The sequence below is a fragment of the Enhydra lutris genome, unplaced genomic scaffold (genome assembly GCF_002288905.1).
Source record: "Enhydra lutris kenyoni isolate GAN:26980312 unplaced genomic scaffold, ASM228890v2 scaffoldscaffold18, whole genome shotgun sequence".
NCBI classification, from domain to species: Eukaryota; Metazoa; Chordata; class Mammalia; order Carnivora; family Mustelidae; genus Enhydra; species Enhydra lutris.
This window is the reverse complement of record NW_019154102.1, coordinates 15260722-15273574: the sequence shown is the minus strand read 5'-3', so window position 1 is coordinate 15273574 and position 12853 is coordinate 15260722. Positions and strand designations below refer to the sequence as shown.

Here is a 12853-nt window from a genome sequence, read left to right as displayed (position 1 = left end):
AGTGAATTGGGTTTTTAATGAATATATGTCACATTTTCCTCTTCCTTTGTAGGCATTTGGGATCACAACTTTGTGAATTAGAAAAACTGATAGATAAAATGATGATTGCAGAATTTTCTACTTATTCTCACAGTGACTTAAACAGACCACTGGAAGATGATTGTCAAATTTTAGAAGAGGTATGTGCTTTGAACTCTGGATAAAATTGATGACATTGTTTACTGTTAACTCCTAATAATCTTAGTTTAGAACACATTCTTCTCTGATTATAGTTCGCAAAATTATCTTAAGTTTCAAGCTGAGACTTCAGTGAAGTCCTTCGCTTTATGTGACTTTAGCAAGCACCATAATTGTTCATTATCCTGTGAAGTTAGAGAATAAGGTAATTTTATACCTTAATTAGATATTGGATTTAGGGGTGCCGGGCTGGTTTAGTGGGTTAAAGCCTCTGCCTTCGGTTCAGGTCATGATCTCAGGGTCCTGGGATCAAGCCCCGCATTGGGCTCTCTGCCTCTTGGGGAGCCTGCTTCCTCCTCACTCTCTGCCTGCCTCTCTGCCTACTTGTGATCTCTGTCTGTCAAATAAATAAATAAAATCTTAAAAATTAAAAAAAAAAATTTGATTTAAAATGAGGTCTTACATATCCAGGCTTCCCTTTTCTGCTGCCTTTTCAATGCTGATTATTGCCAAGAACTAGTAAAGAATCCAGAAGCCCTGATAGCAGCCTATTAAAGAGATTTTTGTATGTGTTCATAGTTAATCCCCTAGAAATAGTCCCGTCATCATTTTAGTCTTCTTGACCAACTAACTAAAAATCACAGGACTCATGGAGTATTTATAGGTCATCAGGTTTTGAGAAGGATACTTTCTAGCTACTTGTTCAAAACTAGGCCAAAATGTACCTATATTGTTTTACCCCCAAACCAGCTGCATTTGATCACTATAGTGCATTAGAATTGACCTGTTTTAAAATAGTGACTCCAGTAATCTGATGATAAGATTGCTGTGAAAAGGTTTTTTTAGGCTTCTAGAAAATACCATATGCAGGGTAGAGGTCTAAGGATCAAATAATAAAACGTTTGATGTTGCATATTTCTGCTTCTGAGTGAGATTATTTTATATTTAAACTGTGAAATTCCATGTTTTTATTTTAATAGGAAAGACTTGTATCTCTTGTATTTGGACTTTTAAAACAAAGAAAGCTTAATTTTTTAGAAATCTATAGTGAAGAAATGATTATTACAGCAAAGAATATCATTAAACAGGTAATTATACAAATTATACATTTTTATTTGATGTATTTTGGTCTAGACTTTTATTGTTTATTTTTAAATGATCCTAGTGATAATATATGCAGTTATAATAGTAACATTTTCTTATTTATTTAAAAACTCAAAATATGGAAAAATAGAAGAAAAAATAGTCTTACCAGCTGAAAGATTATCACTGTAAGGATATTTCTAAGTTAAAAAAAAGAAAAGACTTTTTCTAAGTGTAAATTGTTACTGATGTTTTTCTTTGTTGCTATCATACTGTATATATGATTTTGAATTGTACATATATTTCAGTTAGAATCATAAGAAGAATTTTCTCATATAAGCCCTTCAGAAAGATCATTTTTGATGGTTATATTAAATTCCATCAACATATTATGCCTTCCTCTCATGAATATTCAAGCTGTTTTCAGTTTGGTATTGTAGAACACTGTGACACACATCTTTGGTTTAAAGTTTTGTGTGGTTTTCCATAGTTAAGACGATTTTCTTATAGCTAATTCCTAGAAGGGGAATTATTGGTCAGAGTGAAAAGTACTTTTAAATTATTTGACAGAACTGAATTGCTTTCTAAAAAGAATTTACCAAATACACCCTCACCATCAATAGTTAAATGCTTATTTCCTCTGATCCTTATCTCAGAAATGATAATTGTAAACTAAAATCTTGTTTTTTTTAAGTCTTTCCTCATCTTTGTTTTGCCTTTTTACTCACATATCATTAACAAAACTTCAGTTTTTCTAATTATGAAAAAGAACAATTTTAAATATATTTATTAGGCTTAACTGATCATCATCATTAGGTTGAATGTACATTTCTGAGTTTTTAATGTTTAAATAAAACAAGCCAAAAAAAAGATTATAATCACCCCATCTTTTACATCTTTCAAACACTGACTAAAACACTTTATTTTAAAATTGTTACAATTTTCAAAAATTGTTGACAATAGCTAGAAGCACTAAATATATGCATATATTATGATTCAGCAGTTCTGTTCCTAGGTATTTACCCAACAGAAATGCGTAAGTTTACCAAAGACAGCACAGAATTTCATGGCAGCACTATTGGTAATAAAAAACTAGAAAAACCCAAATTCTTTTTTTTTTTTTTTTTTTAAACCCAAATTCTGTCATCAGTAGAAAAGTTAATAGAGTTGTGGTATATTTATATGACTGAATACTATACAGTAATGAGAATGAAGTAATCACATGAAGCAACATGGGTGAATATCACATACATGATGTGGAGCCAAAGAAACCAGACACAAAGGGGTATACACTATATGATTACACTTTTGTAAAATCTGAGGTATTAGAAATCAAAGTAGTAGTGTCTTTTGGGAGGAAGTAGTGATAAGGAGGGAGCATGAGAGGGGCTTACTGGCTGTGTTCAATTTCATGATCTGAGTTCTCACTACACAAGTGTACTTTATAAAAAATTGCTGAGCTATGAGCATAATTTGTGTAGTTCTGGATGTAGTACTTTGAAACAAATTGTTACAGGATTGCTGTGTTGTAATTCCTAGGATTCTCCTGAAGTCTAAGCATTTTTTAAAAGTTAAACTGTTGTGTATACTGCAGAAAACATAACCCCCAGATGAATTTCTTTTGGAATTTTAATATGAGGCTTATACCTTGTCCCTAAGAATTAAAGTTCTGGGTGTTTTGTTTGTTTGGTGTATGGTTTTGAATAGTTTTAAGTAGTAGGTGATTTTAATTAATACCATTCAAGCATACCCTGAAATATTACTTAATAGATTATTGATATATGTTTTTTAATACACCTTGAGGTGTATATGAGACGCAAGAGAAGTCTGGTGAAGTGATGCTAACAGTCACTGAGGTCATTTTTTTTCATTGAGATCATGTTCAATATACAAATGAGCCATGTAGTACTTAGAATTCTAAAGAGATTAATCAAATTTTTTTTCTTAAATTTTGCAGTGTGTGATTAATAAAGTTTCACAAATAGAAGAAATTGACACAGATGTTGTTATGAAGTAAGTATAAATATTAGGTTGAGGGTTATCAAGGGTAAAGATGACACATTAGAATAATCTAAGGAGGATTTAGTTAAGGAATTATTTACTAAGGTATGTGCAGAGTGAGGGAAAATCACAAATGACAGTGCAGAACCTTTAAGGGATAAGGGATGAGGACAGTTAGTAGGATTTAGAAGGAGAACACTTAGTAGTTGGGGAAAAAAAAGAAAAAAGAAAAAAAAAAGATCTGTGGTAGTTGAGGTGATCTTCAGTGTAGGAGGCAATCATCCTGAGACAACCTCTTAAGGAGGGAGATGGAGCTGTCAGTACCTTTGCTCCTTCCAGTCTTTTGTCAGGGCTTCTCATTGGCCAAGCCCTGCAGGTCAGCCTCCCAGGGCAGAGAGAGGATGGAGAGGATACAGTGTGGTTATGGAGGAGGGAAATTGAAGATAATCTGTCTCAGAGGAATAGCAGTGTTAAGTTTAAATTATTTAGCTATATAATTAAAACCCAGCTTCTAATCAGCTTTGAGAAATTTGAATACATGATTTTGAATTGTCTCATGCTTATCTATAATTTTTTGTTTTAACCTTTGAAATTCCTATTCTTTTGTTTTGAGAAGAGTAGTGATATTTTGAAACTATGGATTTTATTTCATATAGATACCTAAACTTTATTAACTGGCCCAAGATATGAGTAGCAATATTGATAACTATGAATCTTCTCTGGGCCAAACTCCTAGAATAAGGATTGAGGAGTTTTAATTTCCACACTATTACTTAGTGAAAACTCTGTTTCAGAATTAGTTAAAACAACTGTAACAGTGCAAGAGTCTCTAGTAGTCAGAAAACTTAAGTTATTGGGATTCTGTTAAAAACCCTATGGACATGGAGAGGCAGTTATTTTTAATTTTCCTCTCTATGAAATTTTCTCAACTTAAATAGAGAAATTCCTATATCTCACATATAGAACTATCTTCTGAGAATAAACTCCTAGCTACCCAAAGACAGCCATTATTATTATTTTTTTTTTCTAGGCTTGCAGATCAGATGAGAATGTTGAATTTTCCTCAGTGGTTTGATTTGCTAAAGGAGATTTTCTCTAAGTTTACAATTTTCCTACAAAGAGTTAAGGTAAGCCTATGTAATTATCACTTGGTCCAGAATAACCCTAAAAGTAAGTCTACTTTCTAGATATATAATATACATACAGAATCAAATTGGAAAAAAACACAAGTTCTTTGTTTTGTACTTTTTCTGAAGAGGCTTGGTTTCAAATAAGATTTGAAGTGCTTCAGAGTACTTTGATACTCTAATTTTAGATTTATTTTATATTTAAAAATATGCTTACTTGGTATTAAATATTATACAGTAATATTTCATCTTGTTATTTTGTGGTTCTTTAATCTCCCTAGATTATCTATAAGTACAATATTGTGAAACACTCGAAAATCTGTTCCAAAATACTTATTTTTTCTAGAAATATTTGATGTTGATATAATGGTATTTTTTAACATATACTTCATATTTAAATTGCTCTACTAATGTCCTTCATTGTAGGTTTTTATTTCACTTTTTAATCTGGGAGCCAATCAAGGGTTATACGTTACATTTAATTATTCTGTCTCTTCAGTCAAATCACTCAGTTTTAAGCCACTCAGTATAAGGAAAAGAACACTTCCACACAGCATTTTTCAGAAGAAAAGAGGTCATTGACTAATACATTTTGGTTAGAATTACCAGCATGTCATAGCTGTGTTTTAATAAGACAATCATTAAGAATTACTGAGTGTAAAAGGCTATTTGTGAAGTTTTACATTTTTTGACATATCAGATGTCAATATTGTGTTATACGTGCTACTTAATAGTTAATATCCCTGGCATCTCCTGAGTATCCTGTTAAATGGTCTGGGGTACTTTGGTACTTATCTGTGACATGACTTTTCCTTATCAACATTGGAGTGATAATAAGTCATGTGTACGACCTTTCTCAGTGGGAGAATTTTTTAAAAACATGATTCACTGTACTTAATTTAGACTTGTGCCGAAATTTGTTGATCCACGCATTGATAGCAATAGATAGCAAACCTGTATCAGTGAATAACTAGGCCATATTTTCACTTTTTCCTATATTCCCAGCATGACTTCCTCATACCCAGTTCTAATATTGCATGTGCATGATGTATAAAACTCTACTGCAAATAGTAGAATTGGCCAACTTTTTGCCAGTAATTTTTTAAAATTTAAGTATAATTAACATGTAGTGTTATATTAGTTTCAGATGTACCTTAGAATGATTCAGCAATTCTATACATTATTCCGCTCACCACAATAAGTGTACTCTTAATCTTCCTCACCTATTTCACCCATTCCCCTCCCCACCTTGCCGCTGGCAACCACCGGTTCTTTATATTTAAGAGTCTGGATTTTTTTTTGTCTCTTTTTTCTTTGTTTCCTTTACTATATTCTACGCATGAGTGAAATCATATGGTATTTGTTTGTCTCTGACTGACTTCACATAGCATCATGCCCTCTAGATTCATCCATGTTGTTGCAGATGGGAATATTTCACTCTTTTTTCTGGTCGTAATATTCCTCTGTGTGTGTGTGTGTGTGTGCACGCACGCGCGTGCACGCTCGCTGTACATTTTCTTTATCCCATCTATTTATGGATGGACACTTCGGTTGCTTCCATATCTTTTGCCAGTAATTTTTTTAATAGGTATTTCACTTTTAGGTTCTTTATCATTTAAGTTAATCCAAAATTTTATTTGATGTATGTGCAATATGTGATTTATCATAGTTATAATTTCTCATTTTCACATTTAGACCCCTGAAGCTAATACTTCTGTAAAACATCTTTGAAGATGATATATAACCTATAAATATGGTACTTTTTTCTGTGATGAAAGTTTGTGATTCTGTAAGGGTATGTTTCACTGAGAAATATTGTTAATTACAAGCTGTTCATTTTTAATTGAGAATTTTAAATAACTGCAAATTGGAAATGCCCAGATGTCTAACAGTAGAAGAATGGTAAAGTAAATTATGCCTGGTATACTCCATATACCATGGAATATCATGCAACTGAGGATTTTTAATGTTGAGGAAAATGCATATAACATTAAGTGAAAAGGCAATATAGACCTGTTTACCTAGTATCATCTCAGCTATGTTAAAAAGATTTATTATCTCATCGTCTTTGCAGAATAAAGAGGTAGTTTGTCATTTTGATAGTTATCTTTTGGCAGTATATTTTCATTTATTATTCTTTTTTTTTTGTTTTTCCTAAATTTTCTGCAAAGAGATATATAACTTTTGTAGTCAGAAAAGGTTGTTTTGGGGGCACCTGGGTGGTGCAGTTGGTTGAGTGTCTGACTCTTGGTTTTGGTTCAGGTCATGATCTCGGGGTTGTGGGATTGAGCCCTACATCAAGCTCCACACAGCATGGAGTCTGCTTGGGATTCTCTCTCTCCCTTTCCCTCTGCCCCTCCCCCACACATGCACATGCACTCTCTCTCTCTCTCTCTCTCTCTCTCAAATAAAATCTTTTAAAAAAGTGGGGTGCCTGGGTGGCTCAGTGGATTAAGTCTCTGCCTTTGGCTCAGGTCATGGTCTCAGGGTCCTTGGATTGAGCTCTGCATTGGGCTCTCTGCTTAGCAGGAACCTTCTTCCCCTTCTCTCTCTTTCTGCCTGCCTCCCTGCCTACTTGTGATTTCTGTCTGTCAAATAAATAAATAAAATCTTTTAAAAAAATCTTTAAAAAAAGAGAAAAGGCTGTTTTGTTTTTTACTAGTGTTTACCACATTATAAGAACAAACTATTTGAAGTTAGTATTTCATTTACCAGTACACAAAGGTTCCAGTTTCTCCATATACTAACACTTGCTATTTTTCCTATTTTTGATAGTATCCATCCTAATGGGCATGAGGAGGTATCTCATTTTAGTTTTGATTTGCATTTTTCTAATGATTAGTGATATTGAGCATCTTTTCATGTACTTATTGGCCATTTGTATGTCTTCTTTGGAGAAATATTTTTTTGCCCATTTTCTAATCACATTTTTTTGTTGTTGAATTGTAGGAGTTCTTTATATATTCCGGCTGTTTAACCCCTTACCAGATATGTGATAGGCAAGTTTTGTTTAGTGTAAGCTATTTAAGATACTTAATAAATATGCAGTGTATTTTCAGGAGGTTTCTACTTATAAAATCAATTAAAATACAGAAATCTATTCCTAAGCTTTAGAGAACCAACCCATTTCTCTTGAGTAGTTCTTTTTCACAAGTCACCTTTACTGTGTGGTAAAAGATTATTAGAAAAAAAAAATTTTTTTTTTAAGATCTATTTGAGAGAGAAAGAGCACAAGGGGAGCAGCAGAGGGAGAGGGAGAAGCAGGCTCCCCACAGTAGAGAGTCCAGCATGGGACTCCATCCCAGGACCCTGAGGTCATGACCAGAACTGAAGGCAGATGCTTAACTCACTGAGCCACCAGGTTTTACCAACCCCAAAGATTGGTAAAAATTCTGATATGCATGAACTTGGCACTCGTTTATAAGGTGTTCAAAAGTACATATGTAGAATTCACTTTTGGGAGCTTTAGATACATGTTATTTTAAGTCTTTTAAAAATGTATCCTGTTTTCTTATAGGCAACGTTAAATATCATTCACAGTGTTGTTCTCTCAGTTCTTGACAAAAACCGAAGGACCAGAGAATTGGAGGAGATTTCACAACAGAAGAATGCTACAAAAGACAGTTCACTGGACACAGAGGTGGCTTATTTAATCCATGAAGGCATGTTTATAAGTGATGCGTTCAGTGAGAATGAATTAACACCTATAGCAATCGACACTACCTCTCAAAGAAATGCATCTCCAAATAGTGAGCCCTGCAGCAGTGATTCGGTATCTGAACCAGAATGTACTACTGATTCTTCATCCAGCAAAGAGCAGACATCATCATCTGCTACTCCAGGAGGTGTGGATATTATGTGAGTATGGTGACTGCTGCCAACTTTGCAAGATTTTGAGTCATTTTCTTAATGATTTCAGAAAGATTGTTTATTCAGTTTATTTTACCATATGAACTTTGGTATTGGAATTTAACAAAAATGAATTAATTTTATGAAACATATCTTTTTGAAAATGTATGGAATATAAGGAGGTGAGCATTGGAAGTCACCAAGAATTGCAGACTTTTAAGGCTGGAAAGGAACCATTTAATTAAATGCTTATTTCAGAGAGTTTAGTCGACTTTTTTAAACTACTAGGGGCAGAACTTGTTCTGGAAATCAGGTCAACTTTACCTTGTTTATTTTTCTTTCTTCTACTATGATACCTTTGTATTTTGTAGATAGTGAAGTTGGATTTACAGGTTTTTTGGTCAGTTTTTTTGTGAATTTCCAAGTGAATCGCACTGTTTTTTCAAACATGACTTTTTAAAATGTCTTATTTTGAAATAATTTCAAATTTACAGAAAACTTGCCACATTGTACAAAAAAGTCGTATATCCCTCACCTTGATTCCTCATTTCTTAACAGTTTACCAAATTACCTTCTCTCTCCCTTCCTCCCTTTCTCTTTCTTGCTCCCTTCTCTCTTTCTTTGTCTCTCATGTTAATACTTTTTTCTGAATCATTTGGCAAAAGGTTGCAGACATGAAGTCCCATTATCTCCATATTCTTCAGTGTATGTTTCCTAAAATACAAGAACAAGAATACTCTCCTAAAATAACTATAGTACATCAGTTAGAATCAAGAAAACATTGTATTGCGGTGCCTGGGTGGTTCAGTCAGTTAAGCATCTGCATTTTGCTCAGGTCATGATCCTAGGGTCCTGGGATCAAGCCCCATGGACTTCCTGCTTAGTGGGGAGTCAGCTTCTCCTTCTCCCCCTCCCCACCGCTTGCGCTCTCTCTCTCTCTCTCAAATAAATGAATCTTAAAAAAAACCAAAACATTGATACATTATTACCATCTAATCCATAGATCCCATTCATAGTTCACCAGTTGTCCCAATCATTTCCTGTATAGAATAAAACAAAGCCAAGCCAATAAAATCTTTCTGATCCAAGAGCATAGGTACATAGTTTGGATTTAGTTATTGTTAAGCATAGGAATTCAGTATGTACTTTTTTCATTTTTATAGAAGTCAGCTTATACAGGTTGCAGTTATATCATAAAATCAGCTGTAATTCTGCCTGTCCCCACCAAAAAGAAAACCCTGAACTACATATTAATACAAATAGTTTTTCTCTGTTCAGGTTAATATTTCACATTTACTGGGTAAGGTGTAGTCTAAACTATCACAAAAGGTATAGAAACCTCTATAGCTTAAACAGTATAGAATTTTGTTTCTCTCACATAACACTTCAGAGGTAGGAGGTCCACAATGAAGAAGGTAGCCCTGCCATCCTCATTTTGTAGCTTCCATCTCTGTTTAAAGAGGCTATGTCTGCTTTTATCATCAAATCTGCATCCCCAGCAGCAGGATGGAGAGGACAAAGAGCTGGCACCCTCCTTACTTTTTTGTTTTAACTTTTTAATTGGAGTATAATGCACATAGAGACCAATACATCAGTTGTATGTGTTCACCTCAGTTACCACAACATGAATACACTGGTGTAATCATCATCCAAATTAAGAAATAGAACATTACCAGCTCTCTAGAAGCCCCTTTTGTGACTACATTTTCATTCTTTTACAATCCCATCAGCAATGTGAGTTTCTGTCTCTCCCCATCTTCATTCAGTCTTGGTATTGTCAGTCTTTTACATGTTAGCCATTCTGATGGGTATGTTAAGGTATATTAGTTTGAGTTTTTATTTCCCTGGTGATTAGAAAGAGATCACTTTTCATATATTCATTGGCTGTTTGGATATCCTCTTCTGTGAAGAGCCTATTCAACTTCTTTGCCCAATTCTCTACTGGTTTGTATTTTATTTCTTACTGATTTATTGATTCTTTATATAGTCTCAACGCAGGCCTGTTGTTGGTTTTCCAGATTATAAATATCTTCTCCTACTCTTATTGGGGTCTTTGATGAACGGAAGTTCCTAATTTTAACATAATCCATGATTCATTCTTTTCCTTTATGGTTTGTGCTTTTTTTTTCTTTCTTTGTCCTGTTTAAGAAATCTTTCTATGCCCTAAGGCTTTGATGATATTCTCTTATTTATCTTCTAGAAGCTTCGTTGCTACCCTCATCACATTTAGATCTACAAGCCATCTGGAATTGATTTTTGTGTATAGTAGCATGAGTCTCTTTTCTATTTTTCCATATGATTATCTTTCTGAACTCACATTACATCTATATGAAGAGTCCAGTGCTATTTTGATACCAGTTCCCACAGAACTGTTCCTTGAGGACAGCAGTCTGTTGTGTTCCCTCTAGTACTTAGCACTTAAACACAATAAATGCTTAGGAAATATTAGCTCATTCATAACTCGTAAGTAAGAAAAAAAAAAAAGAGTGCCTATTTGTCATGAAATAACATCCCTTCCTTCTCCTTCCTTCCCGGTGTGTCATCCTAGGCACCTGTGCACAATGTGCCACAGCTGCCACCTTGTACCTAACTGGAATTTTTTTTTTTTTTTTTTTTTGGCCTTGTAGTTTTTGCAGTCTGAAAAACTGCAAAACTTTTTGGCGTTTGCAGTTTTAGCAGTTTTCCAATCAGAGTCTGAAATAAACTACATAAAATACTACATGAGAGAGAGAAAGTTCCTTTCTTATTTTTTAAAAATATTTTTTATTTATTTATTTGACAGAGGGAGACACAGCGGGAGAGGGAACACAAGTAGGAGGAGTGGGAGAGGAAGAAGCAGGCTTCCTGTGGAGCAGGGAGCCCGATGCGGGGCTCAATCCCAGGACCCTGGGATCATGACCAGAGCTAAAGGCAGATACTTAACAACTGAGCAACCTGCGCACCTCAGAAAATTATTTTTATACAAGATTAGGGTAAAATATTTGTATTATCTGAACTTGTTTAACTAATGCTTCACCACACATACAAAAAAGTGTTTGCTACATCACAGAATTTTTTATCAGATGTGAATTTTACAGCTTTTTGGTTTTTTTGGTATGTTACCCATCAAGGACAGTATACTCACAAGTTTCCCTGACTTAATCTCTTTATCATTTTCAGGGTCAATGAAGACATGAAATTAACTGATTTAGAGCTAGAAAAACTGGCAAATAATATCCAGGAGTTATTGTATAGTGCTTCAGATATATGTCATGACCGAGCTGTCAAATTTCTCATGTCAAGAGCAAAGGTTAGTTGATTGATAGAGCTTTAGATATTTTATATCTATTATTTTGGAGATCTAGAATCATATTCTTGCTTATGTGTCTATGTTCCCCTTAATTTATATTATATTTTTAATAATAAGGTTAATGGTACTGATGTGGCCTATTAGGAAGATGTTGAAATATAAAATAATCCAAATAAAAGAAATAGGATTTATTAGTCTCTAAAAAAAAAGATTGAAAGAATAATTTAGAGATTTAATGCCTTGATAATGAATTTGAAATTAATATGCAACTTTATATATGTACATATATATGTGTATGTAACTAGCCGCCATATTAATAAAAATAGTTGAATTCCAATATTGTGATAATTTTATAGTATGACCTGAATTTATTTGAGCTACTGTATTATAAAGGGGTCAGTGTAAAATTTAGACATTTTAAGCTCTTTATTTTCAATTTCTGAGACTGAAGTATTGAGAAACTTCATTAAAAATGATTTTAAGGTAATGATGAATTAACATTATTAAAATTGTATAATTAACATATGTTAAACTAGGTTGGTTTTATAGTTTATTTGTATTTGGTGTTATACCTAATTGTCACGATTTTTGTTATCTTTAAAATTTAGGATGGTTTTCTTGAGAAGCTAAATTCCACGGAATTCATAACACTTTCTAGATTAATGGAAACATTCATTTTAGATACTGAACAGATCTGTGGAAGAAAAAGTATGTCATTACTTGGAGCACTTCAGAGCCAAGCTAATAAATTTGTAAACAGGTTTCATGAAGAGAGAAAAACTAAGCTCAGGTATTATTACCATGTTCAGTCTGTTCTTCAGTTTTTTTCCCTTTTCTTTACAAATCATGATTAATTGATTAGCTCACCAGAACCCCTGAAAAACTTTTTTCTTTTTTATTAAAGACAGATTCTTGACTTTTCAAAGTGGAATTAGAATCTTTATTTTCATAAAAGTGCTTATCAGAAAGATCCTCAATAGATTGACTTTTCCTTTCCCACTCAATGCGAGATTAATTGTGTTTCACTACTCTTGTTGGTTAGCCTAAGAAATATAAAAAGAAAAATGTTTTCTGAAAATACTCATACCGAATGATTATGATATTATGAAGGATTTCAGTTTATTAAGGTGTACATTTATTTTAAAAATCTCAGTACTTTAACACCAGCTAGTGGCCATTACTGTGTAAAGTCAGTGTCTTGTATTTCATGAGCTTTACTTGAATTTAACTAAGAAACATGTAGTGTCTTTATTATTACTAAAAGATATGACAAGAAAAGTCTTATGCACTCACTCAGCTCTTCTTTTTCTTTTCAACCAAAGAAGAT

At 33.4% G+C, this 12853-nt stretch overlaps 1 protein-coding gene across 6 annotated transcripts in view; it reads left to right on the top strand.

Moving 5' to 3' along the window:
* The window catches only part of LOC111147949 (VPS54, GARP complex subunit), a 103858-nt gene that overhangs the window by 59844 nt on the left and 31161 nt on the right, over nucleotides 1–12853 (top strand). For all 6 annotated transcript variants that reach the window (XR_002640658.1, XM_022504227.1, XM_022504226.1 and 3 more), the window contains 7 exons: nucleotides 53–179; nucleotides 1158–1265; nucleotides 3218–3273; nucleotides 4292–4388; nucleotides 7906–8246; nucleotides 11397–11526; nucleotides 12135–12316. Coding sequence is in view for 5 of the 6 variants with exons in the window: in XM_022504227.1 (XP_022359935.1) it covers nucleotides 53–179; nucleotides 1158–1265; nucleotides 3218–3273; nucleotides 4292–4388; nucleotides 7906–8246; nucleotides 11397–11526; nucleotides 12135–12316 (1041 nt within the window). In the remaining variant the exon portion in view is untranslated. The remainder of the gene's footprint in view (nucleotides 1–52; nucleotides 180–1157; nucleotides 1266–3217; nucleotides 3274–4291; nucleotides 4389–7905; nucleotides 8247–11396; nucleotides 11527–12134; nucleotides 12317–12853) is intronic.